The sequence below is a fragment of the Nycticebus coucang genome, chromosome 2 (genome assembly GCF_027406575.1).
Source record: "Nycticebus coucang isolate mNycCou1 chromosome 2, mNycCou1.pri, whole genome shotgun sequence".
NCBI lineage: Eukaryota > Metazoa > Chordata > Mammalia > Primates > Lorisidae > Nycticebus > Nycticebus coucang.
In genome coordinates, this window is record NC_069781.1 from 156,026,543 (window position 1) to 156,054,472 (window position 27,930).

The following is a 27,930-nucleotide window of genomic DNA, read 5'->3' on the forward strand; positions in this document are numbered from 1 at the left end:
TTTAGAGACAGAGTCTCACTTTATTGCCCTCGGTAGAGTGCTGTGGCGTCACAGCTCACAGCAACCTCCAACTCCTGGGCTTGGGCAATTCTCTTGCCTCAGCCTCCCGAGTAGCTGGGACTACAGACACCGCCACAACGCCTGGCTATTTTTTGTTGCAGTTTTGCAGGGGTTCGAACCTGCCACCCTTGGTATATGGGGCTGGTGCCCTCCCCACTGAGCCACAGGCACTGCCGAGATAAAGTCTTAGTGAAAAATAAATGTTGTTTAGTTATATTTAAAAAAAAATAATAAATAAACTTGGGCAAGTCCCCTCTTTCTCTGAGCCATGGTTTCCTCCTTCATTAGGTAATGTTCTGAGCACCTACCCCAATCCTCAGAGGGCACTGGGAATGCCAAGAAAAAATGAAAAGAGACCCCGGCTCTCTAATAGGTTGGAGTTTGGCTTGTGGGGAGGGGGTTTGAAAAAGAGAAAACCTGACAGCTGCTTAGGGCCACATTCCGGGTCTTCCAGAGAGCTTCGAAGTCCTGGTGGGGGTGTGCTTACCAAGGAGGTGACATTTCAAATAACTCTTGATGCACGAGTCGGAGTTTACGTGGTAGAGGAGTGGGAACTGACATTCAAGGCCAGGGCCAGGCTGCAGACCTCTTTGAGGAACTGGGGAGACTATGGTCTGATCCCTCAGGGGAGGCAGACCAGGGGAAGGGTGGAAAGGAGGCTTTGAAGGCCAGAGTCAGGAGCCTGGGCTCTGCCCTCAGGTTAATCCCCCACAGCAGGATTTTGAAAGCAGGAGAGAGTATGTGGAGCTTTGAGTCTGGACCACTCTGGCTACTGTAATGTGGGGAGAGGATCAAGGGGGCCAGTATCCAAGCATGAGGAGGAGGTGGCCTGGACTGGGCAGGGATGTGGGGATGGAGAGAAGAGGACAGATCTGAGAGAGATTCAGGAAGCAGAATCAATGTGATGTGGAGACAGACTGAGAAGTGGGCAATGTGGAGGAGCCTGACGGCAGGTGGGGCAGAGAGTGTACAGCTGCTCCTCACGAACAGTTGAGTGAACAATGAACTAGCCCCAATTAGGACCTTTCAAGAAGTCCCAGAAGAGGCTGGTGATGGGGCAAAGAGATCAGCCCAGTGGGTTCACAGTTATCTGTCCCTTTGGAAAGAGATCAATGGTGTCTTCATCCAGAATGCAAGGCAGGCCTCAATTCCAGGCGAGGTGTGTCCACATGGACATCTGCTGAGGTCCACAGGGAGGCTGCGAAACCATCTCCCTCATTTCCAGGTGGAGAAACCAAGTCCCAGAGACCTCTGGTCCGTGGTCAAGGCCACACAGCGAGTAGACCCCAGGGAGAAGGGACCTCCAAGAGGGGGATTTTGCTATTCACTGGGGACCTGCAGGGGAGGTCAGGGTTGGGGGGGGGTCCCTTCTGAGTGGTTCCCCCAACTAAAAGAATTTCTCCAGTTTGGAGGAAGTGGAAGTTGTCCTTTTGTGGTGTGAATGTCAGAGGTTCTGGGCTCCCCGGTGACTAAGAAGTGTATGAGGCTTGTAGGTGGAAGGAACATTTAAATACAGGTCTGCTGTGCTCCCGGAACTGCAGACCTGGGCTGGGACACACAGGACAGAGCATGGCCAGGCTACAGATCTCGCTCCTGACGGCCCTTGTCCTCATGGTGGTACTTCAAGCAACTGAGGCAGGTGAGGCTGGGGAGGAGAGGTGCCAGGGCTGGACCAGGGTGTCTTCCTCATGTCGTGGAAGAGGGCCTAGACTGAGAGCCGGAGACCCAGTCTACCATCACCTCTTGTGGCTTTGGACCTAGTAGAAATTCTTCTCTGGGCCTCAGTTTACGTATCTGTTCAGTGGGTAGTCTGGAAGGCTTAGAGTCTGAAATCTGCCTCCGCTGGGGTAGGGGGTTGTGGTGTCCCCTGCCCCAGAGAACTTGAGCTTAGGGCCCTCGGGGAAGGATGAGGTACCCTGAGCGGGTAAGGCCTGAGCTAGGTGAGGGGTCCACCCATGGAAAGATGATCTTGTCTTCCCACCACCCATTTTTGCTCTAGAACCTGCGTTCATGTTGCGTTCCTGACTCCTTATCCCATTGTAAATTTCTGCTCTGTGTTAGACAAAGGAGTGACCACTGGAGTGGGAGGCCGGCAGCTATGAGCAGAAATTGCCCCAAGTGCTATGCATGACAGACCCCAGTAAGTGGATACTATAGGATGTCCAAAAGAGTCGCCCCTAAAGTCTTCATACGTAAAGAAAGTGGAAAATTGTAGCTAAAGTTACTTTAATTTACAAAATACTCCTTACAAAATTTTACAGATAGGTGGTCAACACGTGGAGAATATTTTCTGTATATTTTGTAAACTTTTATAATGAAGATTTTGTCAACAAAGGCACATTTACCTATAATTCCCCATTTTCCCTATGTATGCTGACTTCAGGGGTGACTCTTTGGGGACAACCTGTATTATCAAGCCTTTGGTCAGAGTAGGAGTTGGGCCTCAATTCCTTGAGGGTTAAATCACTTGGCTGAGGTGACCCAGTGACTCAGGCAGAGCAGGAATGAGACCCAGATCTGTGTGACTGGACACTGGCTCAGCCTTGGTCCCGACTCTGTCACATTCTTCCTGTGTAACCCTGGGCTAGTGCCTCTCCCTTTTGGACCAAAGCCCCACCAGGGCACAGTGAAGGGGGTCAGAGTAGATGTGAGCCAAAGCAGACTTTGAAAAGCATGTGGGGTTCAGCAGGTCTGCGTGGGGCCCGGTGTTTCTGATAAGCTTCTGAGTGATGCCGATGCTGCTGGTCCGTGGGCCTCACCTTGAGTAGTGCTGGGTCCCATCCAGGTGCTCAGGGCATAGTTGACGCTCATTGATTCTGAATCCCCATCCCTGGAAGGTACACACTGGCCCTTGGTGGCTCCATAGAAGGCCCAAGGGTAGGGTCTTTGAGGGCCCCAAGTCCTCTAGTCACTCATCCTTTCATGTGAGGACAGAACAGCTGCATCTTGTCCCCGAACCTGGAAGGGCCCAGGGTCAGGGTTTAGGGCGGAGGGTGAAATCTGTGCATCTGTGCTCCAGCTTATGAATTATCTGGGCATCCCCCCAGGTCCCTATGCTGCCAATGTGGAGGACAGCATCTGCTGCCGGGACTACGTCCAATGGCCCCTGCCCTTGCGTATGGTGCAAACTTTCTACTGGACCTCAGACTCCTGCCGGAGACCTGGTGTGGTGTGAGTAGGGAGCTGGGGCCACAGGGCCTTTGCGGGCCTGATAGGTGTGGCCCAGGATGGTCCAGGTCCAGGTGGGCGGGATAAGGCTGGATTTCTGGATGCCAACTAGGAGGGCCTGGCTGGAAGAGATGGCTCAGCCCAGGCATGAGTGTACCAAGAATGAAAATAATGTGATCATTCAGCAAATATCAGGAACCTACTCTATGCTGGGCAACATTCCAGGTTCTGAGGATGCAGAGCTGAATGGACAGGGTGCCACCCCAGGGTGGGTAGTCCTTAGCTATAGGGTCTAGTAGGGGTCCTCAAACTGCGGCCTGCAGGCCGCATGAGGCAGTGTGATTGTATTTGTTCCCATTTTGTTTTTTTACTTCAAAATAAGATATGTGCAGCGTGCATAGGAATTTGTTCATAGTTTTCTTTATTTAAACTATAGTCTGGCCCTCCAACGGTCTGAGGGACAGTGAATTGGCCCCCTGTTTAAAAAGTTTGAGGACACCTGGTCTAGGGTACTGGGTATAGTACAGGGTGTGGATAGTGTGCCTAGTGCCACCGAGTCAACAAAGATGCTCTCACTGCAAGCATCTTGGGTCCTCCTGAGGCCCCTGGGGGCGCCATGCGAGGCAGCCCCTTTTCACCAAAATAGCTAAAACTTATGGAGCGCTTCCTGCAGGCCGGGCACTGTTCTGATCATGACCTCTGCTAACTTGTCAGAGTCTCACAACAGTCCCTTAAGGCGATTCAGTTATCCCCCTTGTATAACAATGGGATCCAGAAATAGGCTGAGCAGGAGGAAGTGACTTGCATAAGGCTGTCCAGGCTGGAGCCCAGACTCACCCCGAAGTCCCTGTTCAGGGCTTTCTCCTGAGTTTCTTCTTCTCTTTCCTTCTGTCTCTTCTTTCTTTCTTCTTTGTCTCTGGCCTGGGGCCTACACCTGTAGCTGGCTGGGTGATGGAATTTGTCCTCTCTGGGGCAGCCCCTCTGGCTGCTCCTCCATCCCCTCTGAGCCCACTGCCCACCAAATCACACACCAGGGAAATTTGGGTTTGGCGACCCATGCCACCTCTCGGGGGCTCTGTCATCTTCTGTCTTCTTCCTCATGCTGACTCCATCCCTTAGAGGCGTCTGCAGGTGAATTAACAAAGAAGGCTGAAGAGGGAAGCCCTCCAGGGTTTTTTTAATTTTTTAAATTTTTTTGAAAGAGAATCTCGCTATGTCACCCTTGTACTGGTACTGTGGCGTCACAGCTCACAGCAACCTCAAACTCTTGGCTTAAGCGATTCACTTGCTTCAGCCTCTCAAGTAGCTGGAACTACAAATGCCCGCCACAACGCCTGGCTATGTTTTTGTTGTAGTTGTCCTTGCTGTTTGGCAGGCCTGGGCTGGGTTCGAACCCACCAGCCCCGGTGTATGTGGCTGGCACCCTAGCCGCTGAGGTACAGGCACCGCGCCTCCCTCCAGAGTTCTTGTTGCTCTAACGCTGAGCCTCAGTTATGGAGCAATAACCTTTATTTATTATATTTATTACATACGGAGAGAATGCTTGGTAAGTGTCAGCACTGTTAGCACTGCTATAAGCACTTAAATAGAAACCAAAACAATCCTCTGCAGTAGGTATTATTTCCCCTTTTTACAGATGAGGAAACAGGTGCAGCAAGGTGAAGGGGCACAGTAATAGTGTGTGGAAGGTATACGGTTCAAAGCCTGGCCACGGTAGATGCTCAATGAAAGACGGCACATGTGGCCATCAGATGTTGAGCCAGAAGGGACTCTAGAAAGAAGGTATCTTGATAACTGGGGAGGGCGAGGCTTAGGGAGGATCTGTGTGCTCAGTGAGCATGGTGGGTGGGGCAGGCTGCCCACAAGGTCAAGATCAGCATCGTTATTCTCTGTATGCATTTTGGTTTTGGTTGTCTTGTAGGGTGGGGGCAGGTCAGTGGATGAGGGGAGTTAGGAGCTCCTGGGCCTTGTACACAGGCTCTTGAGAGTCCAGAAGGGAGTCCCTGCATGGGGGCATGGCTCTGACCACCAGCCAGCCTGAGCCCACTCTAGCCAAGAGTGGTCAAGTGCCCAGGAGCTGGTGTTTTCTGCAGTGGGGTGAGAGTGGGAGCCTTACCTTGCAACTTGTTGTGTGATCTTGGGCCAGTGCCCACCTCTGTTCTCTCTGCCTTAGCCCCCGCAGAGCAGTCCGGAGGGGGAGAGTCTGAGTTCGTAGTGGGCACAGTGCAGTCAAATCTCACCAGGTCTGGCACTCGGGCAAGTGGCTTTATCTCTTTGGGCCTCATTTTTCTTAGCTCTACAATGGGTGGAAAAATAGTGCCTCGTAGGGTTGTTGCAAGGATTTATTAAGGAAATCCATGTGAAAGGTTTAAGCCAGCTCCTGGCATAATTACACAGTGCCTTCTTTATATACACAGTGTATACTTTGCTGAGCACTTCTGTGTGTATCAACTCATCAAATCCATCAAAACCCTGTGAGACTGGACAATGATTATCATCCCCATTTTACAGATGTGGAAACTGAGGCTCAGAGAAGTTAAGTGACTTGCTAACAATTGGCAAAGCTAGAATTTAAATCCAGATAGGCTGACTCCAAAGTCCACAAACTTGGCCATTTTCTTTTTTTTTTTTTTTGAGACAGAGTCTCACTATGTCGCCCTCAGTAGATGACAAAGCCATGGTGTCACAGTTTACAGCAACCTCAAACTCGTGGGCTTAAGCGATTCTCTTGCCTTAGCCTCCCAAGTAGCTGGGACTACAGGTGCCTGCCACAACGCCCACCTATTTTTGTTGTTGTAGTTGTCATTGTTGTTTGGCAGGCCAGGACCGTGTTCAAACCCACCAGCCCTGGTGTATATGGCTGGTGCCTTAGTCGCTGAGCTACGGGTGCCAAGCCCTTGGCCATTTTTCTTTCCCAAGGCAATGTCAGAGATATTATAAGACTCTTGGGGACTCTATTCCATGGCCTGACCTGGCACTCAAGGCCGGGTCTATGGAGCTGAGAGTTCTGGAAGTCCTTGCTGCTCATCTCCCTCTTGAGAAATATTTTTTGCATATAGTAGGTGGGCTCATAAATTTTGAATGACTTTATACAGCGGTACTCCCACATGCAACAGGTGACTCATAAATGTTCAGCTCTGCATATATGAGGCGGTTCATAAATGCTAAACTCCCAGGGGGAGTGGCAACCTTGCTGCCTATAAATGCCGCTGCATTTTCTCCCTGGTGTCTTCTCTTTTCAGCTTGCTAACACCCAAGAACCGACAGATCTGTGCTGACCCCAGGCTGTCCTGGGTGAGGAAGATTATCAAGAGGCTGGACTGATGAGAAGAGGGCCTGCTCTGATGACGGTGGCCTTGATTCCTTCAGGAAGGCTCGCGGAGCCTCATGAGCTGCTCCCCAACATAAGCCTGTGGCAACAACTCTGCATTCCTGATCTCTATCCCTGCAGCTGTCACCCCCAGTCAGTCCTCCACACTGTCGCTCTTATGTCCCTTCTAACCCTTCCCACCCAACCTCTGCCCCCTACAGCCAGAGGATCCACATTCAAGTCAGGCACTCCCCTGCTCAACATCCTTCCATGGCTCCCCCCTCCACTAAGCTGTGGCCAGAGCTCCTAGGCCTGGCACCCTGGCCTTCCAGGTCTGGGTTCCATCCCTGTCTCCAGCCTTGCCCCCTTCCCTGCAAGCACGTTGGGCTCCCTGTTCTCCAAATCCACTCCCTACATTTCCACTTCTGAGTTTTTGCCTAAGATGCTGCTGACACCCAAAATGTCCTTTCTACCACCTGCATGTGTGGAACCTCCCCAGGATATTGATCAGCCCAAGCAGCCAGGAATTTAGCTGTTCCCTTTTAACAGCCTTAGTCACTGTCTACTCAGATTCTTGGGACTTGGGAGCTTGTCCTCTAGCCCTGATGGTTGGACCGAGGTTCCCATTCGAGTTACTCTTCACTCTCGGCCTGCAGCATAGACCATGGGAGCTGGTTGGGAATTAGCCCAGCAGCACGTGCTGACTGAACCAATTAACCTAATGACCTTCCCCTTCTTCCCTACAAAAGGTAGTTACATATCAACATAGACTCTAGGCCACTAGAAAGGGGCCATCTAGGTCAACTGTGAGGCCCCAAATCTGCCCAGATTTACTTTTCTTCATTTTAACTACAGGTTAGGTCTCTTTACTCTTCTTTCCTGGGGCTTTTGGTGGTCCTCCTACCTCCAACACCCAGGCCTTCAGAATGCTCCTCCCTATTCCCTTCTCCCACCTCCTTCCCTAAATAGCTGATAACTAATCCCTGCCAAGACTACCCTTCAGTTGGTATTATAAGCTCTAGCATTTGCATATGAAATACTCACAAGGCCATGTGGATGAATGGAAGGATTTTAGGAACTTGGGTGGAGGGGTAACTTTCCTGGCCCTGGGTGTGGGGGGAGGCAGATGGCGGTGGTGGGTAGCCTATGCAGGGGAGGGGGTACAGTTATGTAAGGGAATCCTAGGTGTAGATGGTCTTTGAGAGGTCAAAGACTGAAAATAAAAGATTATTCCAAAACACAAAACAAAAGGAAATGGAGTCCAGGTTCTTTTTTTTTCTTTTTGCAGTTTTTGGCTGGGGCTGGGTTTGAACCTGCCACCTCCGGCATATGGGGCTGGCGCTCTACTCCTTTGAGCCGCAGGCACTGCCCAGAGTCCAGGTTCTGTGTGGGCAATGTCAGCCTTTATTCTACCTGGGTGCGTGTAAGCTGAGCTCAAGAAGGAAGTCAGCATGTAGGGTAAGGTGGATGGGGATTTTAAAGGGTCTAAAGGGGCCGGGCACAGCGGCTCACGCCTATAATCCTAGCACTCTGGGAGGCCGATGCAGGTGGATTGCCTGAGTTCACAAGTTCAAGACCACCCTGAGCCAAGAGTGGCTCAGCAAGTAGGGCGCCAGCCCCATATGCCGAGGGTGGCGGGTTCAAACCCAGCCCTGGCCAAACTGCAACAAAAAAATAGCCGGGCGTTGTGGTGGGCGCCTGTAGTCCCAGCTGCTCGGGAGGCTGAGGCAGGAGAATCGTGGAAGCCCAAGAGTTAGAGGTTGCTGTGAGCCGTGTGATGTCATGGCACTCTACCCGAGGGGGGTACAGTGAGACTCTGTCTCTACAAAAAAAACAAAAACAAACAAAAACAAACAAACAAAAAAAAAATAGAAGAACTGAGGTAAACGTTCTCCTGAGCCCAAGAACTTGAGGTTGCAGTGAGCTATGAGGGTACCAGAGTGAGACCCTGTTTAAAAAAAAAAAAATAGAAAAACAAATTGACCAGGTGTCATGGTGGGAGGCTATTGGGAGGCTGAGGCAGGAGGATCACTTGAGCCCAGAAGTTTGTGGTTGTTGCTATGAGCTAGTCTGATGCTGTGATACTCTAGCTCAGGCAACACAGAGACTCTGTCTCAAAAACAACCACCACCACCACCAAAATCTCAGTGGATCAATTCAATGGTATTTTTCATCTCACATGGAGCTGAATGAAGCATTCCTGGTCTGTGGGCAACCTTCCACATGGTCATTCAGGGGTCCAGGCGCCTTCCTTATTATGGCTCCACCTTCACCTAGGGCCCGAACTGCTCTCCATTACATAGCAGATGGGGAAAGTGAAGAAGGGAGGGCCAGGAAGGTGTTAGGAGCCAGATCAGGAAGAGGTGCTCATCCATTCCACCTAGGTGCCATTGGTGGAATTCAGTCACATGGCCACCCTGACCACAAGGAATGCTGGGAAACATAGCCAAGCCATGAGTCCAGGAAGAAGAGGAAGTGGGGATGGCAGCACCTGGTCTCCCTGATTCTGAACTCCCTGAGCTCCTCAGTTCCCTATGGCCTCAGCCCACTCTCCTGGAGTTCCTGGACATAGCTAGCTCTGTCTTCTAAGACAACAACAATGCCTGTGTCCTCCAGGTTATTGTCATTATTTCCTGTCCCTGCCATGGACATCTTGTCATGAGTGGCCTTTATTCCTCTTTATCTCCAGATCTCCCGGAATTTCCTGGGCTTTAGCTCCAGATACCCAAAACCTTTCGCTGGGGCCAGGAAGAAGCACCAGGAAGGACTAACCACTGTTTCATCAACACATTTTGGAAACTGGAGAACCCCTTGTAGTCAGGATTGTCCAAGTCCATCCCTCCAGCTTTATCTCTCTCATGGGTGATGGACAGGATATGATCTGGAAGAAATAAGATGAATAAGTGGCATGGATTCAGACAAGATGTAGGGACTCTCCCTGGCTGGGTATCTCAAGTTGCTTAGTCCCTCTGAGCCTCAGTTTCCCCCCCTCTGTGAATAAGGAGTAACCAAGCACATACCATGTGGCTGTGAGACTCTGATGAGATAGGAAGGTACAGACAACTCGGTAACAAAAGGGCAAAGGACTTGGATAGACAGCTCTCTAAAGAGATATTCAAATGGTCAATAAGATATGAAAAGATGCTCCACCTCGCTAATTATTGGAGAAATGCAAATCAAAACCACAATGAGATACCACCTCACACCCATAAGGGCGGCTATTTTATACACACAGGGTGTCCATAAAGTTCATGTGCAACTCACACCCTGTGCGTATGTGTATGTGCATGTATTGACAAAAACACGCGCATACACGCATGCCCACACAAACACACAAGCTCTCTGGGAAGTACCCAGCCACATGATACGAAAAATAGAGGCATTCATTATATTAACAATGGCTGAATACTTTCTGAACAGCCCTGTGGATACAGAACATCTATAGAAAATAATAAGTGTTGGTGAAGACGCGGAGGAACTGGAACCCTGTGCCCTGTTAGTGGAAATATATCATTATTATTATTATTATTATTATTATTATTTGAGACAGAGTCTCCCTATGTTGCCCTCGGTAGAGTGCTGTGACATCACAGCTCACAGCAACCTCAAATTCTTGGGCTTATGCGATCCCATGCCTGTCTCCTAATTAACTGGGACTACAGGCACCTGTCACAACGCTCGGCTATTTTCTGTTGCAGTTGTCATTGTTGTTTAGCTGGCACGGGCTGGATTTGAACCCACCAGCGTCCGTGTATGTGGCTGGCACCATAACCACTGTGCTATGGGCATCGAGCCTGTTAGTGGGAATATAAAATTGTTGCAGCTGCTATGAAAAACGACATGTGAGTTTCACAAAAAAGGATAAACAGAATTATCATATCCAGCAATTCCTCTTCTGGGTATATACACAAAAGAAATGAAAGCAGGGTCTCAAACAGATATGTCTAGAGCTGTGTTCATAGCAACATTCCTCACGATAGGGAAAAAGTGGAAACAACCCAAGTATCTACATGTAGGTGTATGGAGAAACAAAAGGGGGTGTATACGCGCAATGGAATATTATTCAGGTACATAAAAGGGAAAGAAGTTCTGACACTGGCTACTCCATGGATAAACCTTGTCACAAACGGACAAATACTATTATATGTGTCCACTTATATGAGGTTTTTAGAGTTGTCAAAATTACAGACAGAATGTAGAATGATGGTTGCAAGGGGAGTGGGTGGGAATGGGAAAATGAGGAGTTATTGTTTAACCGGGCAGAGTATCAGTGTTGCAAGATGGAAAAGTTCTGGAGATGGACGGGATGGTTGCGCAACTTTTTTTTTTTTTTTAAGCAGTCTCCCTCTTTTGCCCAGGCTAGACTGCCGTGGCATCATCACCCCTCACTGCAGCCTAAAACTCCTGAGCTCAAGTGATCCTCCTGCCTCAGCGTCCCAAGTATCTGGGACTACAGGTCCCTAATTTTGGTATTATTATTTTTTTTTTTTGAGACAGAATCTCACTATGTCCTCCTTGGTAGAGTGCTGTGGTGCCACAGCTCACAGCAACCTCAAACTCTTGGGTTTAAGCAATTCTTTTGCCTCAGTCTCTGAGACTACAGGCATCTGCTACAATGCCCGGCTGTTTTTTGTTACAGTTGTCGTTGTTTTAGCTGGCCCGGGCTGGGTTCGAACCTGCCAACCTCGGTGTATGTGGCTGGTGCCGTAACCACTGTGCTATGAACACTGAACCTAATTTTTGTATTTTTTTTAAATAGAGACAGGGTCTTGCTCTTGGTTAGGCTGGTCTTGAACTCCTGACCTCAAGTGGTCCTCCTGCTTTGGCCTCCCAGAGTTCTGGGATTACAGGCATGAGCCACTGTACCTGGCCTAACTGTATGCTTAACATTGTTAAAATGGTGACTTTTATGTCATGTATATTTTAACACAATGAGAAAGAGGGTATATCCAGGGGTGCGCACAAGCAGAGGAAATCCTTAGTAGCCAGAAAAGATGAGGTGGGCAGAGCTGGGTAGGGCAGGGAATAGCTGGGCAAATCTATCCCCCAGGGGCCCTGGAGATGGCGGGAGGGGTGGCTAACTGGTCACACCCATCCCTGCTTCCCTGGGGGCCCTGCACAAGTGCCCAGCCTCCTCACTCAGCTCTTCACAACTGTTCCTCTTCTACTCCAGGGGCTGGGGGGATTCCTTCATGCTCCACAAAGACAGCACACACTCCCTGCTCTCTGGGGCATAGTGTTTGCACACCTGGGCCAGCAGAAAGTGTGGGCAAGGCACCTCCACCCCACCACCCCCACCCGCCCCAGAAGAAACTCTTTCCCGCTGCCCTGTGCTGCCCACTTTTCTAATCATTTATTCTTGTTATTCCTCATTTCAAAATCTCCCAGCTCTCCTGAAAGGCATCCTCAATCTTCATTCCAGTTTTAAAATCCACTGCAGTTTGGCGTAGCCCCAGCCTCCCTTGGAACCACTGGCATCAAACTGTTCCCTATTGCCTGAACAGGTCCTGTAAATTCCATCTTGCTTAGGCTTTCCCCTTTGCCTGGAGTAGTCTGTCAAATATCTGCCTCTGTGCATGTGGCAGAGAGTCAGCACTTCACAAGGGGAATGATACTTCTGTGGTAGAGAGATCTAGCCATCACCCAGTGATCCATCAATCTCATCCATCCAAAGAAAGGGAGAGCAGCAGGGCCTTGTGAAGTGCATAGTATCACTCATGATGAATTCTTGCCAAGAATACACATCTTGGTTCTAATCAAGCTTTTAGATCTAACTTTCAGTTTACAGGAAATACATAGCATAGAGGAACAAATTAGATGACATCACAAGGAAATACCCAGATAAATTATAATGAGAACATCGCAGGAAACAATGGACTTGACTTTTTAGAACAGCAGTTCTCTGTGGGTCACGACCCCTTTGGGGGTCGAACAACCCTTTCACAGGGGCCACCTAAATACATCCTACATATCAGATATTTATATTACGATTCATAACAGTAGCAAAATTGCAGTTGTGAAGTAGCAACGAAAATAATTTTATGGTTGGGGGTCACCACAACATGAGGAACTGTATTAAAGGGTCGAGGCATTAGGAAGGTTGAAAACCACTGCTTTAGAAAGTCAATGCCATGAGAACAGGTGCAGCAGGTCTATTGAGGACTAGAAAGAAATACCAGCCAGGTGCGGTGACTCACGCCTGTAATCCCTGCACTCTGGGAGGCTGAGGTGGGTGGATTGCTTGAGCTCAGGAGTTCAAGACCAGCCTGAGCAAGATAGAGACCCCATTTCTTCTTTTCTTTTCTTTTTTTTTTTTTTTGAGACTTCATTTCTAAAAATAGCTGGATGTTGTAGTTCCAGCTACTTGGGAGGCTGAGGCAAGAGGATCACTTGAGCTCAGGAGTTTGAGGTTGCCGTGAACTATGATGTTACAGCACTCTACCAAGGGTGACAAAGAGAGACTTTGTCTCAAAAAAGTTAAATAAATAAATAATAAAAAATAAAAAGAGGGCAGCGCCTGTGGCTCAAGGAGTAGGGCGCTGGTCCCATATGCCGGAGGTGGTGGGTTCAAACCCAGCCCCGGCCAAAAAAAAAATAAAAAAAAATAAAAAGAAATATCTTTTTGGATAAACCTAGATTGGATCCTGATTCAAAACATAAAACAGAGAAAGAGAAGAAGAAATAAAGGAGGGATGGGAGAGAGAGAGAGAACAAACTATAAAATACATTTTGGAGACCATTGGAGAAATTTGAATATGAACTGGGTTTTAGATGACAAATAGGAGTTATGGCTAATTGTCTGGGAGATAATAGAATTATGTTTATGTAAGATAATGCCTTTATTCTAAGGAGATATATGCTGAAATATTTCGGGGCAAAGCGTTAAGCAATAATTTACTTTGAAATAATTTACTTTTCTGACTTGGCAGAAAAAAGAAAGAAGCAAGTATGAAAAGAAGGCTAATCATTGAATCTTTGAAGTGATATGAAAGTTCTTTATACCATTTCTTCTTCAGTCTTTTTAATATATATATATATTTTTTATTTTTATTTATTTATTTTTTTTGCAGTTTTGGCCAGGGCTGGGTTCAAACCCACCACCTCTGGCATATGGGGCCAGCACTCTATTCCTCTGAGCCACAGACGCCGCCCTAATATATATATATATATTTTTTTTTTTCCCCCCGTAGGTGTAATCCCCAATCACCCTCCCTCCACCGATCCTCCCCCCTCCTTCCCCTCCCTCTTCCTTTTCCCCATATTCTTAGGTTATAACTGAGTTACAGCTTTCATATGAAAGCCATAAATTAGTTTCATAGTAGGGCTGAGTACATTGGGTACTTTTTCTTCCATTCTTGAGACACTTTACTAAGAAGAATATGTTCCAGATCCATCCATGTAAACATGAAAGAGGTAAAGTCTCCATCTTTCTTTAAGGCTGCATAATATTCCCTGGTGTACATATATCACAATTTATTAATCCATTTGTGGATGGATGGGCACTTGGGCTTTTTCCATGACTTAGCAATTATGAATTGGCTGCCCTAATATTTTTGAAAACAGGAATTTTAAAGAGACAAAACAAAACTCTGCCCATCTTCAGATTGAAACATCATCTCTCTTGCACCCACCTTTCTTGTTCCCCCAACAAGAATGAAGAGCTGTCTCCCTCCTATGAGAGGTCAAAGACCAAAAATAAAAGATTATTCTGAAATGCGAAGTGAAAGGAAACAGAGTCCATGTTCTGTGTGGGCAGCAGTGGCCTTTATTCCCACCAGGGTGTTGGTGAGCTGAGTCTGAGAAGGAAGTCAGAGTGTGGGTTTAGGTGGGTGGGAATTTTAACGGGTTAGAAGGGTCGGGATTGGTGCATTACTCTTTCCTGGGTGGGTCATTGATGTCCTCATTTCTTCCTGGGCTGGCCAGTTCTATTTTGGCGGGTCCCTCCATTTAACTCTATCATCTAGATCAGTGGTTCTCAACCTTCTTAATGCTGCGACCCTTTAATACAGTTCCTGGTTGACATCCACGTACAGCGAGGATTCGAGCAGTTGTTTTCTGGGTGACTAGTCAATAAATCAGGAGATGAGGTGGAGGATTACTGGTCTAAATCTGAAAAGGAGAAAGATCATAATTAGTGACACTAACATAGGAAATAACCATGGAGGCCATGATTCCAGCACCACGAGGGTGGAGTATCGTGAGGGCTTAGTAAATTACTGTCAATTCCCACCACCAAGATCTGTTTGTTTTAGAGGACCTTTATAAGATGGCAGTGTGGAAAAAGTTGTCCCCGTGTCTGTCAAAAAAGAGATTAGCTTACCTTCCACTAGCAAAAATACCTGGAGTTCAGATTTTGTAATTGTCCAGGGGGCATTCTGATTTTCTGGGGATTGTCTTCCGCAACTAGGCTTAGAAGATTGGGAAATTTCGGTAGGTCCTTGAAGTGACTGCAAACCAGATCTTCAGAAAGACCTGGGCAGACTTCCAGTGAGAACCTTCACAGACTGGACACAGTTTGGGGGGAGGGTTTGGATTTGGACACTGCTTTGCCCAAAGGCCGGATTTGCTGCCCTTGAAACATGGTCCCAGGGGAGAGTCTGTTCTTTTGGAGTACCCCCAAGGAATTTTAAGAAGCAGCCAGGTTTTGTCTAATGGTGGAAGTCAATAACTGAAGTTCTGAGAGGTCATGAGATCTGACTGGAGGTTCTCAGGGCCCTGGAGAGATTTTTAGAGGTTTTGTTTTTATTTTTTCAGATATTGGGTACAGAATGAGATAAAATGCATATTAATAGGGTGGAGGTGAGGATACCATATAAATCCTGCCAGGTTAGATCAGATGATTGGGTCAGATATCTAAATTCTGGGTGGCGCCTGTGGTTCAAGGAGTAGGGCGCCGGTCCCATATGCCGGCGGTGGCAGTTTCAAACCTAGCCCCAGCCAAAAACCACACACACACAAAAAGATATCTAAATTCTTTTCTTCTTTTGCAGCTTTTGGCCCGGGCTGGGTTTGAACCTGCAACCTCCGGCTTATGGGGCCAGTGCCCTACTCCTTTGAGCCACAGGTGCCGCCCGATATCTAAATTCTTTTTTTTTTGAGACAGAGTTTAGTATGTCGCTCTCGGTAGAGTGCTCTGGCATCACAGCTCACAGCAACCTCAAACTCTTTGCTTAAGTGAATGTCTTGCCTCAACCTCCCAAGTAGCTGGGCCTATAGGTTCCCGCCACAACATCCGGCTATTGTTTTTGCAGTTGTCATTATTGTTCAGCTGGCCCTGGACTGGGTTCGAACCCACTAGCCTTGGTGTATATGGCCAGCGCTGTAACCACTGTGCTATGGGGGCTGAGCCTAGATATCTAAATTCTTGAGAGTATTTTGTAGGATCTGTGGAGAACGAACCTAGTTTCTGACTTATGTGGGACAGGTCTGAGAGAGAAAAGGGATATGAACGCTGATGATGCTATCCATTCCTGCAACCTCTCAGAGGGGGTATAGGGATTTTGGTGGTCTGGAAATGGAAGGCCCAAAGGTGTGGCAGACCTAGTATGGGCTGGGGAAATTGGGTCTACCGTGCTTCTTTTCTCTCCAGTTTCCACCATCTTTTCTGTTTCTACCAGGAGCAGCAGAAGGTGGGTGGGGGGCGTGGAGAGGGGGATGGAGTGGAATTCTGCCGATAGCAATGAGTTTGAGGGAGGAGGGGCTATGGAGGGGTAGAAGACGGAGGGCTGTCTCTGGGGTTGAAAGAAGACAGCAGAGATTCAGATGGGTCAGGAGAAGCCGGTTTGACCTGCACAAGGAAGATCTGAGAGTTCACAAGACAAACACAGAGAAGGAATGTTTCAGAGCGGGAGAGAGGCCTGGATATAGGGAATCTCCAACCATTTGCCTAATCTCTGACAGTAATAATTGAGATCAGTGAGGATGGAGAGGTCAAAGGTGCCATTTTCAGGCCACTGTGAGCCATTATCTAGTTTGTACACAGGTCAAGTTTGTACACAGAGAAAGATGAGGCGATTAGGTTTAAAGTCAGGGTAGAGGGCGGCGCCTGTGGCTCAGTGGGTAGGGCGCTGGCCTCATATACTGAGGGTGGCGGGTTCAAACTCAGCCCCAGCCAAACTGTAACAACAACACCAAAAATAAAATAAAGTCAGGATAGAGCTGTTGAGGCTTGCAGTGAGTTAAAAGGCATCTAAAGGTGAAACTGGAGGTAAAATAAATAAATAAATAAAGTTAAAGCGGGGATGTAAAGAGAACTTGTGAGGAGGAGAAAGGAGGTAGCCAAGGCTGGAGTCATGGAGGTTACCAGGTCTCCACATGTGACCTTTAACCAGCTGGAGAAAAGTGGCCCAGGCCCACGGGAGGGCATCCCCACACATGTGGCAGTGGACGGGTGAGTCTGACTCGCTGGGTTGAGTCCGTAGGTGGCCAAGGCTGGGGTCAGGGAGGTACCAGGCCTCCTCGTGTGACCTTTAACCAGCTGGAAAAAAGTGGTCGAGGCTGGGGTCAGGGAGATTACCAGGCCTCCACGTGTGACCTTTAACCAGCCAGAAGAGTGGCCTAGGCCCAGGGGAGGGCGTCCCCAAACCCAAGGCACTGGAAGGGCAAGTCTGACTCACCAGTGTTAGGCACGGACCACCGGAATTTTTCGGCTCAGAGTGAGGAAAGGAAAGAAAAGTTCAAAAAGTTCAGAAAGGGGTTCTAGGTAAATGCCCTTCTCATTCAATGGATGAATTTTGGGCAGGGGGGTCAGAGGCACCCCCGTTTCCCTTCATTTCATGGGAACAAGAGTCCATCTAGTTGGGTCCGACAGGGTGTATTTTGACCCCCTGACGGGGCTTCTCCCCATCCCAGTTTCAGCACCAAAATGAGAGATCAAAGACTGCAAATAAAAGATTATTCCGGAGCGGCGCCTATGGCTCAAACGAGTAGGGCGCTGGCCCCATATGCCGGAGGTGGCGGGTTCAAACCCAGCCCCAGCCAAAAAAAAAAACCCAGCCCTGGCCAAAAACTGCAAAAAAAAAAAAAAAAGATTATTCCGAAATGTGAAGTGAAAGGAAATAGAGTCCGGGTTCTGTGTGGGCAGTGGTTTTATTCCCACCCAGGTGCGGGGGAGCTGAGTTTGAGAAGGAAGTTAGCACTGTGGATTAAGGTGGATGGGAATTTAAAAGGGTCGGAAAGGTAAGGATTGGTGCATTACTCTACCCACTGTCTCTCCGCAGGAGTTATTTGTTTAACAGGGGCAGGTAGTGAAAAGGAGGGGAGGAGGAAAGAGAGCGCAACATGGGGTCTGTCTGGCCTTTCATTGTACTCATTTCTTCCTGGGTTGGTTCTATCTGGGTGAGCTGGCTCTATTTGTGCAGGGCCCTCCATTTAACTCTATATCCTTGAGCCCCATAGACTCAGGGTATCTCCTAGGATTTGCAACACCTCTTTCCTACTAAGATGGGCACCTTGAGAGCAAGGACTACAGCTTATTTGCTTTTTTTTTTTTTTTTTTTGCAGTTTTGGCCAGGGTTGGGTTTGAACCCGCCACCTCCGGTATATGGGGCCAGCGTTCTACTCCTTTGAGCCACAGGCACCACCCAGCTTATTTGCCTTGGGGTTCCACTGTCCCACCACAGTGCCAGGCATGCACCAGGACTTAACAACAAATACTGAGCGCTGCTGCGTGCCAGGCACTGTGAAAGTCCTCAGTTTTAGTCACTCCCTCAGAGATGTGGTGAAATGGCTATTAGCCTCCCAAGACAGTATCCCTTACAAAGGGTGGAGTCATTTTGAAAGCACATATAGTGACAGTAAGATGGAGTCAGGCAGGCTGGGGCTGAAGGAACTCATCTGGTCTGGTCTGCTTGGGTCCTGCCTGACCTTCACTGACTGTCTCCCTTTCTTGTTGTTTTGTAAATTTAGCTCCTACCCTAAAGATGCTCACCTTGAATAGTTTGGGAAGGTAACTTTTTTCTTTTTTTTGAGACAGAGTCTCACTTTGTTGCCCTCTGTAGAGTGCTGTGGCGTCACAGCTCACAGCAACCTCAAACTATTGGGTTTAAGCGATTCTCTTGCCTCAGTCTCCTGAATAGCTGGGGCTACAGGTGCCTGCCACAACGCCCAGCTATTTTGTTTTTGTTGTTGTTGTTGTCATTGTGGTTTAGCTGGCCCCAGATTCAAACCCAACACCCTCAGTGTATGTGGCCGAGCTGGAAATTAACTTTTTTTTTTTTGCAGTTTTTGGCGGGGGCTGGGTTTGAACCTGCCACCTCTGGCAAATGGGACTGGCACCCTACTCCGTTGAGCCACAGGCTCTGCCTGGAAATTAACTTTTGAATTGGAAATCTTGTAATAGATTGTCACTGAGTTGTGCTGATTATTATTTAGATAAGGGCTATTGGGGTGTTTGCTTTAGAAGCATTGATTTAGGATATTAACTTTTGAATTAGAAATGATGTAATAGATTGTTACTGAGTTTTAGTGATTATTTATTTTATTTTATTTTATTTTATATTTTTGTAGAGACAGAGTTTCACTTTATGGCCCTGGGTAGAGTGCCGTGGCATCACACAGCTCACAGCAACCTCCAACTCCTGGGCTTAAATAATTCTCTTGCCTCAGCCTCCTGAGCAGCTGGGACTACAGGCGCCCGCCACAACACCCGGCTATTTTTTTGTTGCAGTTTGGCCGGGGCCGGGTTTGAACCCGCCACCCTCGGTATATGGGGCCAGCGCCTTACTGACTGAGCCACAGGTGCCTCCAGTTTTAGTGATTATTATTAAAATAAGGGTTAATGTGGTCTTTCCTTTGAACCTTTATGGATAAAATGGTGATTTTGGAAATACAAGAGCAATCCTGGAGAGGCTACTCTCAGCGTTCTCAGGAATCCGGGCCTTTAGTTTGGTGGATCTATCCCTGCCTCTGTTCATTGGCTAACATTGACAGGAGGCCAGACCCTCTTTGGTAACATTTCTGGTGACCATGAAGGGACCCCTAGACTGCTCCTGTAAGTGCTGTGCCAGGGAAGCCTAGTAGTAGCCTGGACAGATAGGTTGGGGTGGGGGTGGGGGTGCAGTGCCTGGACACTGGCAGCCCTGCAGGGAGATTTCTCCTGGAAGTCTTCAGGCTCTGCTCTCACACAGCTGCTGTCATCATCTCTCACTTAGGTCCACCTGTTTTATTCTGGCTGTTTATAGAGAATTTTAATTCTCATCAATTCTGGTTTTGTTCCCCAGAAATCTGGTATTTCTGTATCTAGTTGGTATTATGAGAGCTCGGGCCTCAATCCCAAATGATAACTCACTGGGGTGTAGTCTGTCTCATTGGCCTCAGTATGAGTGCCTGCCTGTAACTAACTAAAAAGGCAATGAAATTTTACCAGAACACAGCCTGGCTGATATAGCATCTTGACGCTGGAGAAAAGTGGTCCTTGAATGGATCCTTAAATTATTATAATGGTGTTACATTGTTTAAAATAACAAGTCTGGGCTGGGCATGGTGGCTCATGCCTGTGATCCTAGCATTCTGGGAAGCTGAGGTGGTGGATTGCCTAAGCTCACAGGTTTGAGACCAGCCTGAGCCAGAGTGAAAACCTGTGTCTAAAAACTAGCTGGATGGCTGGGAACTCATAGCTCAGTGGTTAGGGTACTGGCCACATGCTCCAGGGTTGGTAGGTTTGAACCTAGCCCAGGCCTGCTAAATAAAAAATAGCCAGGTGTGGGCGGCACCTGTGGCTCAAGGAGTTGGGCGCTGGCCCAATATGCCGGGGGGTGGTGGGTTCAAACCCGCACCCAGCCAAAACTCCTAAAAAAATCCCCCCAAAAACTAACAAATGCAATCAGTGTAACCTGGTTTATTGTACCCTTAGTGAATCCCCAACAATAAAATAAATGAATAAATAAATAAATAAAGAGGGACTTTACCTAACAAATGTAATCAGTGTAACCTGGTTTCTTGTCCCTCAATGAATCCCCAACAATAAATTAAAAAAAAAATAGCCAGGTGTTGTGGCAGGCACCTATAGTCCCAGCTGCTAGGCACGCTGAGGCAAGAGAATAGCTTAAGCCCAAGAGTTTGAAGTTGCTGTGAGCTATGATGCCATAGTGCTCTACAGAGGGCAACAAAGTGAGACTGTCTAAAAAAAAAATAAAAAACAACAAGTCTTGGGTGGCACCTGTGGCTCAAAGGAGTAGGGCACTGACCCTATATGCCAGAGGTGGCAGGTTCAAACCCAGCTCTGGCCAAAAACTGTAAAAAATAAAAAACAAGTCTTGTTAAAATATTTAGGTTTGTTTTCTCTTGGTAGAATTTATGAGTTTAAAAGCAATAATTAAAACTATATTTACATATCTAATTTACAGGGTGTAAAAATGGTTATCGAAAAAATAACTTAAAATGATGACTAAAACCTAGGTAAACTGCTAAGATAAATTAGGTAATTAAAAGATTAATAGTCTAAATAAAAATATATATGTTTAAAAGCTGTCAAATATAAATTCTGCTTCTGTCTATATGTCTGTATATCAGTGTGTGTCATGTGCTATTATATTTCATTATCAAAATATCCAAAAGAGCTCTAATTAAGTGGCTTTAGAAAAGAAGGAAGAATAAGCACTTACATCAAGTATTTTCTCAGGAAACCAGAAAAGAACTCAAATGCCTTTTTGTTCAGGGGACAATGATATATGATATCCTTTGATAAATAAAGCTAGTTTTTTTTTTTTGTTGTTTGTTTGTTTTTCGGTAGAGACAGAGTCTGACTGTACCGCCCTGGGGTAGAGTGCCGTGGCGTCACACAGCTCACAGCAACCTCTAAATCTTGGGCTTATGTGATTCTCTTGCCTCAGCCTCCCACACTGGGACTACAGGCGCCCGCCACAACGCCCGGCTATAAATAATGCTAGTTTTAAACATGTTATTAAAGTTCAGATGTTTAAAGATTATAGAACTTCCTTGGGCAGCACCTGTGGCTCAGTGAGTAGGGCTCCGGCCCCATATACTGAGGGTGGAGGGTTCAAACATGGCCCCCGCCAAACTGCAACAAAAAATAGCCGAGCGCTGTGGCGGGCGCCTGTAGTCCCAGCTACTCGGGAGGCTGAGGCAAGAGAATCGCCTAAGCCCAAGAGCTGGAGGTTGCTGTGAGCTGTGACGCCATAGCACTCTACCAAGGGTGACAGAGTGAGTCTCTGTCTCTAAAAAAAAAGAAGATTATAGAACTTCCACCTCTATAATATTTCTAAATTTGCCGTGAAGTTGTTCTTGATTTTGAGCCTCTGAATTCTGAGGTCAGATAAGTGGCTGTGGTGAGGCAGGCCTTCCCTGTTCTCCTTGCCTAGGACAGCAGCTACAAGGCACAGAGTCTAGCCCACATGGCCCCTTTCCTGCTCCAATTTTGCCCTCTGGCTATTCTGGGGAAAACTGTACCCTCCAGTCTTCCTGCTTTCTGTATTGAACTCAGCATCTGGTAAATGAATTAAAGACACAGATCTGTCCTGTCCTTTGCAGCCATCTTTGATGCCACGTGGCCATGTGAAACTTAGCAAGACAAAAAAAGGACAGCAGGAATGGTGCCGATGTTGTGATTTCAGAACACTTTTCAGTAACTTAAAAGCTTAAAGTCATGTTATGTTTCATAAAATGTCTGAGTCATTGGTACAATGTAATATTTCAGCTGATTAGATTGGGGAAACTGAGTCTTCTCTGTCAGAGAATAAGATTTTTTTTTTTCTTTTTTTTGTAGAGACAGAGTCTCACTATACCGCCCTCCGGTAGAGAGCCGTGGCGTCACACAGCTCACAGCAACCTCTAACTCTTGGGCTTACGCGATTCTCTTGACTCAGCCTCCCGAGCAGCTGGGACTACAGGCGCCCGCCACAACGCCCGGCTATTTTTTTGTTGCAGTTTGGCCGGGGCTGGGTTTGAACCCGCCACCCTCGGCATATGGGGCCGGCACCCTACTCACTGAGCCACAGGCGCCGCCCAAGATTTTTTTTTTTTTTTTTTTTTTGCCTTTAAAAAATCTACTAATTATCAATGTGGCTAAGTGAATGACTAACTTTATGGTAAGCTGTGATCCTGTTTTGTGAAAAAGGTTTTTTTGGGGTAAGAAAGAAGAAACAGAAAGCAAAGTAGCATTGCGTAAGAAAGTATCTTGTGTGATAAATTTTGTCCTGAAACAGAATGACTGGTTATTTAAGAAAAGTGAAAGGGAGGACAAAACAGAAAGTTTAGCAGGTTTGTAGATTGTCTGTGTAGGTTAAATGGTACTCAAAAGAGGACATTTATGAAGGAATTTCCATGTGATCCAGCTGGCTATATTTATGAAATTTAGTTACCTGTTTCCCTTTAATTTAAAAATTATACTACAGGATTTTTTTTACCTTTTCAATAACTAGCTGAAAGAAATAATCCCTGTGTTGTCTATATTAGGGTTTTGTCTAACTAGAGAAGACGGAACTTTAATAAAAGGGTTAAGGTTTACACCTGTATAACCTCCTTCAGAATCTTCTGAGTTGTGATATTACTTAAACAAATGTTTTAAGCCTTTGATATTATTTGACAAATCTTCCAAAATCAAAATTCAGTCTTTCTGAAATACTAAAACCACTGAAAGTCTGAGAAAGACATATTCAACTTATTCAGTGTGTTAAAACTGTATAGGAAATATTATCAAATATGAAATGGTGATTAGTTTTTGGTGGATTATGTGTGAATATAGACATATGTTCTACTACTATAAAATATTAATATGTCATAGTGTATGTTATCAGTAATAAATTTTAGTTCATCTTAGAATGTATTTTTTTTTTAAACTGGCTAAATCCAAAGTTTGCCCCTCAAGGCAAGTAACGGAATGGCTGACAGGTTCTCTCAAATACAAATTTCTGTTAACTTTAAAGATCATATACCATCAGACTAAAAGCAAACTTCCAGGACTTTAATTAAAAAACTAAAACAGAACAGAAATTAATTACACAGGACTGAAATAATTTTTTATGACCTTTTGTTTAAAACATTGCTGATTCTTTCTGTGTTCTGTTTTCCAGAATTCAAGAAAACCTTTTTCCATCTTTTCAGCTATTTATAACTTTTGGCAATGTATGTACTTATAAACAAAATTTGAAACATTTATTTTTCTCCCTCCTTGATTTCTCCAGAATTTGAAAACTATAAGTATTCTTAATTTGTAACAGTAGTTAGAAAACTATAAGTATTCTTTTTTTTTTGTAGAGACAGAGTCTCACTTTACGGCCCTCGGTAGAGTGCCGTGGCCTCACACAGCTCACAGCAACCTCCAACTCCTGGGCTTAAGTCATTCTCTTGCCTCAGCCTCCCGAGTAGCTGGGACTACAGGCACCCGCCACAACGCCCGGCTAAGAAAACTATAAGTATTCTTAATTTCTGACAATAGTTATTTGCACAAGTTCAACAAGAATCTGTTTTCTTCTATAGGACACGACAAAAGATACTGGATATTTTACCAAGGCTTTGACTGGAATGACATTTTCAGAGGTGTCTAGAGTACATTAAGGAATTAAGGTTGACTATAAGATCAATAAAAAGCCCATTGGAAAAACTGGCCAGATACCCCATCAATTATATTTCCTGATCCCTGGTGAGTAAAGAATGTCACTTTCTGACAGGTCTGGGAAGCAAATTGAGATTTGCTTTGGGACCTTAAAGGAATTTACCCAATGCATACAGGTAATTCATGGCACAGATGAAACCTGAGTTCGGGAAAGACTTTCAACTCTAACTTGAGACTCCTTATAAAAGGTTCCTGCAAAGCCAATTTTAAAAGATAGAAAAACCTAGACAGCTAATAATTATCCTAACTGCACTTTATGCAAATAATCAGACCCAGTATACTGAAAGTACAGTTTATTTTGGCAATTAAATTGATTTTGCTGTAATTTCTTTTCTTTCTTTCTTTTTTTTTTTTGAGACAGAGCCTCATCCCACTCTACCCACTCTACCCTGGGTAGAGTGCCATGGTATCACAGCTCACAGCAACCTCCAACTCTTGGGTTCAAGCAAGTCTCCTGCCTCTGCCTCCCAAGTAGCTGGGAACACAGGTGCCTGCCACAACACTTAGCTATTTTTATTTTTATTGTTTTGGTTGCAGCCATCATTGTTGTTTGAACCTGCTAGCTTAGGTGTATGTGGCTGGCACCTTAGCTGTTTGAGCCACAGGCACTGAGCCATAATTTCTTTTTAGTAAAATAGGAAATTGGAGAAAAATATGATTCAAAAATAAGAAACTGGGAGGAGCACTCTGGGAGGCCGAGGCGGGTGAATTGCCTGAGCTCACAGGTTTGAGACCAGCCTGAGCCAGAGTGAGACTCGACTCTACAAATAGCCAGGTATTGTGGCGAGCACCTGTATTCCCAGCTACTCGGGAGGTTGAGGCAAAGGGATCACTTGAGCCCAAGAGTTTAGGGTTGCTGTGAGCTATGACACCACAGCACTCTACTGAGGTTGGGCTACAAAGTGAGACTTCGCCTCAAAAAAAAAAAAAAAAGGAAAAGAAAGAAAAGAAAAGAAAAAGAAATTGGCCCACCTGTATTAGATTCCAGCCTTGTCTGCAATGCCAGCTCATAAGAATGAGACATAACCGTTTAACTAAACTGATCTGTTAACAGGACTAAGAGACTGGCCAAAGAATATAGACTTACATACAGTAGTAACATTTGCTCTGATTTGTTTTTGCTTCCTGCTTCTTAGCCTTGAGATAACATATTAGGTTTTATATTTATTTAGAGACAGTCTCACTTTGTCACCCTTGGTAGAGTGCTGTGGCATCACAGCTCACAGCAACCTCCAGCTCTTGGGCTTAGGCTATTCTCTTGCCTCAGCCTCCCAAGCAGCTGGGACTACAGGTACCCGCCACAACGCCCGGCTATTTTTTTGTTGCAGTTTGGCCGGGGCCGGGTTTGAACCTGCCGTCCTCGGTATATGGGGCCTGCGTCCTCCTCACTGAGCCGCAGGCGCTGCCCCAACATATTAGGTTTTAATATGTAACTTTTTTTTTTTTTTGCAGTTATTGGCCAGGGCTAGGTTTGAACCCGCCACCTCCGGCATATGGGGCCAGCGCCCTACTGCTTTGAGCCCAGGCGCCGCCCAATATGTAACATCTTTCGATTTCAAAGTGGGCACTGAAAAAAAAACAAAGTCAAAAATATTTACCCCAAAGTACATGTCTCTGACATATTTTGAGATGACTGCCCAAGAAGTAATATTACAAAAGCTTTCTGAGGGTACTTGTTCCAATCTATTGACTATCTGCCAAAAGAAGTGCGATTAAAGATTTGTCTGTGACTCTAAGACTGATAAGAAAGAAACTGCAAAAGCCTTTAAGGCTCAACAAAGATCGCCTGTTGGCCACAGGGGAAGGAATCTGTGTAGTATCAACCACGATCTGCTACATCTATATAGATACCTCAGGAGAAATCGGAACCTAAATAAAAATTTTTACCAGTAAATGGTGTGGCTACAACATGGCCTTTTACAAGCGGCCCCAACTGATTTTCAGAAATATTCACTTGAATTGCCCAGAACTTCAGATCAGTTCTATAGGGACTTTTCAAGCTATGTATTATCTTAAGAACTGTGCTAAGGCGTAAATCAGAATACTAATGTTCTCACTGTGCAAACCTTAGCCTCAAAACCCAGAGCTTGTGGATATTTGTAGGTGATTGCTAAATGTTTTCATTCTATTACCCTGGACACATCCCTGACTTCGTTTCTGTCAATGTAAAGAAGCTAGATTGATCCTCTGTCTACTTCTTTACCCTGGAGTAATTTTTGAGATCTATCTTCCAGATCCTGCATCCCAGTAGTGGATCCACCCAGAGCAAGGGATGTACTCATCTTGACCCTCTATCCAAGATGCCTTCCTGACTTTTTCAAGTCCTCCAGCAGACGACCTTTAATCTCTGCTATTTCATGCCTGGCCACGTTCTGAGCGTCTTAAGAAGAGGCCCCTTGCTCTGCTTCCTGAAACCTGCATACATTCCAGCCAGTGACCAGGTTATCCTCAGGACTCAGAGGAAAACACTTGATGAACAACTCAAGGGAAAGTGGACTGACCTCTGGAATCTTCTTCTTTTTTTTTTTTCCCCTGTGGTTTTTGGCCGGGGCTAGGTTTGAACCCGCCACCTCCGGCATATGGGACCGGCGCTCTACTCCTTGAGCCACAGGCGCCGCCAGGCCTCTGGAATCTTCTGCTCGTGACCCCTACAGCAGTCAAGTTGTCTGGATTATATCATTTCTGCATCTAGCCTTTTCCCCCTGAAAAAAAACCAGTGAACTCAAGCTGGACCAATAGACTGAAGAACTGTGTAGAGATGAGGGTTAACAGCGTCAGTTATTGAGATAAGAAGTATATTATTAATCCCAGCACTCTAGGAGGCCGAGTTGGTGGATTGCTTGAGCTCACAAGTTTGAGACTAGCCTGAGCAAAAGCAAGACTCCCGTCTCTACTAAAAATAGAAAAACTGAGGCAAAAGAATCGTTTGAGCCCAAGACTTGGAGGTTGCTGTGAGCTACAATGATATAGCACTCATTCAGACACTGTCTTAAAAAAAAAAAGAGTTAATGTGGTCTTTGCTTTGAACCTTTATGGATAAAACTGTGATTTTGGAAATAGAAAACCAGAACAGTCTTGGCTGCTCTCACTATTCTACTCTCACCGTTCTCCAGAATCCTGGCCTTCTGACAAAGAAAGTTTGGTGGACCTATCCCCATCTCTGTGTATCGGCTGACAGTGACAGGCAGCCAGACCCTCTTTCTCTGAAAACATTTCCCCTCCTCACCTCCCTCCTCTCTCTTCCCTTCCTCCTCCTTTCCTTTCTCCTCATCTTCCTCCGCCTCTTCTTCCTCTTCTGCTCTTTCAAGGGCAGAGCAGAAGAGCCCTGGACCTTGGTTTTTATGACGCCTTGTCCCTCTCTGGGCCTCAGTTTTCCCGGTTATAAAATGAGGGTTGGACAGTGGAAATGTGAACATTACCGACTTCCCATCTGCATGGCCAGAGTGAGTGGAGTTGGCCCATGCCAGGGTGCAAGGGCGGGGGTCTTGCAGGGGTTCTTCTCTTCAAGGAACATCCAGCTTCCCAGCTCCCTCACCGCACCCCAGATAGCCCTATTATTGTGCTTGAGTGGGGGGTGTGGCTGAGGAGGAAGAGAGGTCCCCGGTCTTGGGAGCTGTTGGCCCCTCTGCCCAGCCCAGCCCAGCCTAGCCTGGACCAGTTAGCTGGCTTATAGCCTGGGACACTAGCTCACAGACAAACTGGTTTTCCCTGTGGTGGCAGTGTGGAGATACCCAGCCCAGCATAGTACACTTGTGGCCCAAGGCTGGGCTAGGCTCCTGCCAACTTTTCTGGAGTCTCAGGAATTGTTGCCATGGCCTTC

The 27,930-nt window shown here is 46.5% G+C and overlaps 2 protein-coding genes across 2 annotated transcripts in view; both read left to right on the forward strand.

Annotated features, from left to right (window-relative positions):
• ADGRG5 (adhesion G protein-coupled receptor G5) overlaps positions 1-27,930 on the forward strand; it is a 266,713-nt gene that overhangs the window by 58,371 nt on the left and 180,412 nt on the right. The window lies entirely within an intron of this gene.
• CCL22 (C-C motif chemokine ligand 22) lies at positions 1,572-6,590 on the forward strand. Its single transcript, XM_053602607.1, has 3 exons — positions 1,572-1,699; positions 3,108-3,231; positions 6,471-6,590. Exons 1-3 carry the CDS (start codon positions 1,630-1,632, stop codon positions 6,550-6,552), a joined length of 276 nt encoding a protein of 91 aa, XP_053458582.1. The 5' UTR covers positions 1,572-1,629; the 3' UTR covers positions 6,553-6,590.

Coding starts and splice junctions, on each gene's coding strand:
- CCL22 (XM_053602607.1), top strand. CDS start 1,630: ATGGCCAGGCTACAGATCTCGCTCCTGACGGCCCTTGTCCTCATGGTG. Junction 1,700..3,107: donor ACTTCAAGCAACTGAGGCAG/GTGAGGCTGGGG, acceptor GCATCCCCCCAG/GTCCCTATGCTGCCAATGTG. Junction 3,232..6,470: donor TGCCGGAGACCTGGTGTGGT/GTGAGTAGGGAG, acceptor TTCTCTTTTCAG/CTTGCTAACACCCAAGAACC.